Source organism: Andrena cerasifolii, unplaced genomic scaffold (genome assembly GCF_050908995.1).
Source record: "Andrena cerasifolii isolate SP2316 unplaced genomic scaffold, iyAndCera1_principal scaffold0283, whole genome shotgun sequence".
NCBI classification, from domain to species: Eukaryota; Metazoa; Arthropoda; class Insecta; order Hymenoptera; family Andrenidae; genus Andrena; species Andrena cerasifolii.
In genome coordinates, this window is record NW_027485176.1 from 15,612 (window position 1) to 21,551 (window position 5,940).

Here is a 5,940-nt window from a genome sequence, read left to right on the forward strand (position 1 = left end):
ACGGTCGGCTCAAGTGTTTTGCCACGTGCGGATTGACGAAGCACAGGCCCAGGAAACGCTTCGAATTCAATAATTGTATTTTTCACGCTCAACATGCCGCCCCCTCTTGAACGGCCACGTTCAATAACCTGTAGAAAACGCGTACATACAAACAATGCTTTCCAATGAACCCGAATACCCTTTCCCGGTTCTACGTGTACTAGAATTAGCCTCCACACACAATACGACTCAGTGCAAAAATCGTGCATACGTTGAACAAACCATTATATATGTGAAGCATACATTAAAGCATATATTAAAGCATATATAGAGTGATAACTAAAAACCCGATCATTCAGACCGACTAAGGATAATTGATTATCAACTACGGTTACATAATGTTCTACAGACTAGTAATCAAAGGTAATGTCTCAATCATCATTTACAGGTAAGGGACTTAATCTCTTAACGCTCCGCTTGTAATCCCCGGTTAAAGTTCTCACAGTCGCCACTCGAACAACACCATCCTCACCAGGATGAGTAGCGACAATTCGTCCCATAGGCCAACATAATGGAGGTGTGTTGTCTTCCTTCAAGACGACCAGCATTCCCTCCGTGATCTGGGTCGTTCGTCCATCATGCCATTTCTTCCTGACGATCAGCTCATTCAGGTATTCCTTATACCATCTTGACCAAAAATGCTGTCGAAGTTGCTGGATGTGTTGCCAAGATGAGAGTCGACCTGTTTTGACACTTGTAAGATCGCACTCAGGAGTGCTCGTTAACGAGTCACCTATCAGGAAATGACCAGGAGTTAGTGGACTGAGGTCGTTCGGGTCAGATGATAATGGAGTTAGCGGTCGAGAATTAAGAATTGCTTCGATTTCCGCGAGACATGTTGTGAACCCCTCGAACGTGAGCACAGCGTTTCCCACAATACGCATGAGATGATGTTTCATTGACCTGACTGCAGCTTCCCATAATCCACCGAAATGGGGAGCACGCGGAGGAATAAAGTGCCAACGAACGTTTTGCTCCGATAAATATTTTTGAAAGTGATCCTTAGGATCCTGAACAAGAATTGCATTATGTATCCTTTGCAATTCGCGGCTTGCACCAATGAAATTAGTTCCATTGTCACTATACAAATCGGTACACTTCCCTCGTCTAGCAAAAAACCGCTTCAATGCAGCAAGAAAGGCGTCCGACGTCATGTCACTAACGAGTTCTAAATGCACTGCCTTAGTGCTGAAGCACACGAACACTGCCACATAAGTTTTGACTTTCTTTGTATTTCGAAGCTTCTTTTCCTTTATGAGAAACGGACCGCAGTAATCAACCCCCGTCACCAAAAACGGTCGGTTCAATACAACTCTGTCCCTCGGAAGTTGGCCAATTGGATATTGAGGAACTATGGCCGTGAGTTTATGACACGTAATACATTTCCGAAGAACAGACTTGACCGTTATCATACCGTTAACAGGCCAATATTTCTGACGCACCGCGTGCAACGTGCCTCGCGCCCCAATGTGACCGTGTTTTACATGAATTTCCCGGATTATTAACTCCGTAAGGAAGTGGTTTTGAGGTAATAATAAGGGATGTTTAACTGAATAAGGCAGTAGTGCATGCTTCAATCTCCCACCTACTCTCAAAAGTCCATCTTCATCCAAAAATGGACCTAATGCGGTGAATCGAGTTCCGCATTTAGTAATTTCACTATTGGAAAGATCGTGAATTTCCTTCGTAAATACCAATCTCTGAAGTAACCGTATTATTCTAAAATGTGCTTGTGTTAACTCATTCGTAGTGAGAGGCCCTCCACGCTTCGGCTTATGACAGACATTGTAATAAAATCTAAGACAATACGCTATAACGCGTTGTAAAAGTATAAATGAAGAAAATTTCTCCAACAATTGAACCTCTGCATTGGTCGTTGCGTGTAACACCACAACCTTTCGTTTCTCGGGAATGTCTATCGGCTGCATGTCATAATGCGGCCAAGTGTCTTCTGACTGAGATAGCCAACGGGGTCCGGTGAACCAACTAGTGGCCATAAGAAAGTCTTGGATGTTGGACCCCCGTGATAATATATCTGCAGCGTTGTGTTCTGAAGGCACATGCAACCACTGACTTGGAGCACTATGCTGCTGTATCTGGCTAACTCTATTTGCAACAAACGTCTTGAGCGTATGCGGTGCAGTACGTATCCATTGCAGCGTGATCGTCGAATCCGACCAAAACACTACTTTTTCAAATGAAAGGTTTATGGCTTTGATAATTATGTTGTATAATTTGATCAGCAATACCGCACCGCACAATTCCAATCGCGGCAATGATTGAGTTTTTAAAGGTGCAACTTTTGATTTTGAAGAAACGAGTTGTGCGCTGTACCCTTGACCGTCACGCGTCGAGCGAATATATATGCAAGCACCGTACGCTTGTTCACTAGCATCGCAAAATCCGTGTAGCTGCAAATGTGTGTGACCATCGGAAATAACGCGCCTAGGAATATGAACGCTCTGTATTAAAGGCAATTGTGACTGAAAATTGACCCATGCCCCATAAATGTCTACTGGGACCGACTCGTCCCAGTCGAGGTTGCATTTCCAGAGATTTTGCATCAAAATCTTAGCCTGCACAATAACAGGGCCTAGTAACCCCAAAGGGTCGAAGAGTTGGGCAATGCGTGATAAAATGGTTCGTTTGGTGACCTTCTGTAAAGGTTCTACCTGCTTAATGGTGTACCCCAGAACATCCCGTTCAGCCTTCCAATACAACCCCAGCGTCTTTTTGTCATCAGACGCGTCTAACACCATGTGGTCATGGACACTAGCATCCAGGAATGATTCGAGCAAACGCGGTTCATTTGATACCCACTGCCGAAGTTGAAATCCTCCCTTCGCGGCTAACCGAATCAACTCATTTCTAAGCAACATAGCCTCGTCAAATGAATCCGCTCCCGTAAGCACGTCGTCAACATAAAAGTCTCTAAGAAACGCGCTTGCAGCTATTGGATGATTGCCAATCTCGTCGTGCGCTAATTGGTGAAGAGTTCTGACAGCTAAAAAGGGAGCTGACGCCGTCCCGTACGTCACCGTATTCAATTCGTACGTTTTTATCGGTTGGTTAGAGTTCTCACGCCATAGGATCCTTTGGTATTTCCGATCTACAGCGCGCAAATCGACTTGCCGATACATTTTTGCGATATCGGCGGTTAGCACGTATTTATGTAACCGAAACCGCGTGATTATACTGACCAGATCATCTTGGATCGTCGGTCCCACCATTAAAGTCTCATTCAACGACACACCGGATGATGAACGCGCCGATGCATCAAACACCACTCTGACCTTTGTGGTCAGGCTACTGTCTTTGACCACTGGATGATGAGGCAGATAGATACCTTCGGTGCTCTCGTCCGTAACTTCTGTCATATGTCCTAACCGTTCGTACTCCTTAAGGAATTCGACATACTGAACCTTGATAGCGTGACGTTTATTAAGAGATCGTTCTAAAGACAGAAATCGATTCACTGCTATTTGACGTGATTCACCCAGCTTCTCCTTCTGATCGTTAAAAGGAAGGCCAACTGTGTATCGACCGGTCACTGCGTCGCGAATCGTATTGGAAGTATAGTGAGTTTCACACGCTTGTTCTTCGGGAGACAACAATTTAACGGACGGGCATTCCTCAAGGTTCCAAAATTTGTGCATGTCCGATTGAAGATCGCTAAGCGTCAAATTGCAAGTAGCTGATTGAGTTGATGGTTGATCTGGTACATGCCCAACCACTATCCAACCGAGTTGAGTTTTTTGTAATTTAGTGCATTGATTCGCGAGAACTATTCGGCCAATGCACATCAAGTCCCAGAAGAATTGACCACCAAGAATTCCATCTATGTTACCGGTCATATGGAAATCTGGATCTGCTAAATGTATCCCCACCGGAATCTTCAACGTTTGTCTGTCAATCAAGTCATGAGGTAACGGTTGTGAAACTTCCCGAACTATCAAAAATGTTACATTTTCTGAATAACGAGAGTTTCGCGATTTAATTTGTGCTCGAGTGACTTTAGTGCTAGCCGACTGCATAGCGTTTGTGCCACAAAGAGGTATATTTACTGCTTCTGTGGGTAGATTGAGTTGCCTGCACATTCTTTCCGACAGAAAATGCGATTCGGCGCATGAATCTAATAGCACCCTGCATTTGTGTGTTTTCCCGAATCCGTCTACAATGTCGATGACCGCCGTACACAAAATTACCGTTGGCCGAGCATTTATTACCGAACAGGTATTGTTTACCTGTACAGCTGAAGGTACGGGGGTAGGGTCTACGTGCAATAGAGTGTGATGCCGTTTATGACATCGTCGGCAGGTACTTGCCTGACAGTCCTTCACCGAATGGTTTGGCCGTAAGCAGTTAAAACAAAGATGGTTTTCCTTCACTAATTTTGATCTTTCTGGCACAGAAAGACTTAAGAGTTTGCTGCAATTTTGCGAAAAATGTGGCTCTCGACAAAAACCGCATAATATCACGTTCTGGGTAGAATGAACTTGCCTAATTGATCGTAATTCCCTTACTGCAGGTTTATTAGAATTTTGGAAACCTTGACGGTTTCGAACCGTTCCCTGAGCTTTGGTAGCAGGTGCCACAGCAGGAGCCACGGCAGAAGCCACGGCAGAAGCCCCAGCAGCGGGTTCCCCCCCTCCGATGGGTTCGATCGTCTGATACCGATCATGCAAAAAATCAAATAACTCGTCTACACTAGGAAACGCAATGCCACGCATGCGCTCCTTCCACTTCAGGGCGGATTCTTCATCTAATTTAGACACTATCAAATGAACAAGTACGGTATCGGCACTAGGCTGCTGCAGAGCTTGCAACGCGCGGTAATGAGCCTCCATGCTGTTAAGAAACGTTCTAAAATCCTGATACGATGGCTTTTGCAACAACGGTACGTCAACGATTGCCCTCAAGTGATTAGTTACAATGGTAGCTGGTTGATTATACCGTTTCTCTAAAAGGCCCCAGGCAACCCTGTAATTGGCCGCGGAATTTCCTACAGACTCTATGGCTTTCGCTGCTTCACCCTTTAAACACGAACGAAGATATAGTAGTTTCTTGGACTCAGTAATGCGTGTGTTTTCGTGTATCGAAGAGTGAAACTGATCGGAAAATCCAGGCCACTCCCCGTATGCTCCAGCAAAGGTTGGCAAATTGATTTTCGGCAAGTATACGTCTTTATCGATAGACTCCATGGCCGATTGTGGCGACGCGCGTAAACTTAGTGACTCGACACCCAACGCACTTCCAGTCTGCTGACTATGTTTGAGTTTATTCAAAATATCCATCGCGCGTGCTTTACATGTAATGAACGCGGATTTGAGAGCTATTCTTTCGCGCATTAATTCCCCGGTGGTGTCCGCGGAATCTAACTCCGCTTGCGCCTTATTGAACGACATATACTCACTTTCGAGGTCGTCAAAATGCACCTGAATTTGACTGCCCGAATCTCCAGCTTCGGTACTGTCTATCAGTAGTTGAAAGGTTTCTAATTCTAATTTGAATGCTTCACGTTTCAACTTTAAGGTTTTCTGGCGTTCTTCCAAGCTCGGTGCCATGGCGAGATTTTACCGCGATAGATACACGGGAATGAGATAATAGGACTAGTTTGATAGGTGACTCACAAACAACAACTGAATGCGACTTACGTGGTCGCAGTCTCCGGTGGTCCACACGGCTTGTCAATGATAGGCGATGCGAATGAGGCTGGTAACAACGTCCTCGATGTTGGCTCTCGACGCTGTCCGTGCCGTAGATTCGGCACAGCTGTGATGCTGGTTCCGCCGACCCCTGGTGCTCAGGTATCGCTCCTGACGCCGATGAGTTATGCGAGGATGCAACGACCTGGTGTCGTTGTCCCTCAGCTGCTGGGTCCCTTGACGATGAGGTGATCTG

At 45.5% G+C, this 5,940-nt stretch overlaps 1 protein-coding gene across 1 annotated transcript; it reads right to left on the reverse strand.

Annotated features, from left to right (window-relative positions):
• Positions 1-410: 410 nt before the first annotated feature.
• On the reverse strand, positions 411-5,603 carry LOC143378104 (uncharacterized). Its single transcript, XM_076829935.1, has one exon. The coding sequence runs from the start codon at positions 5,601-5,603 to the stop codon at positions 411-413; it is 5,193 nt and encodes a 1,730-aa protein (XP_076686050.1).
• Between the last annotated feature and the right edge of the window lie 337 nt (positions 5,604-5,940).

Excerpts from the sequence above, each read along its gene's own strand:
- LOC143378104 (XM_076829935.1), bottom strand. The coding sequence starts at position 5,603 with ATGGCACCGAGCTTGGAAGAACGCCAGAAAACCTTAAAGTTGAAACGT.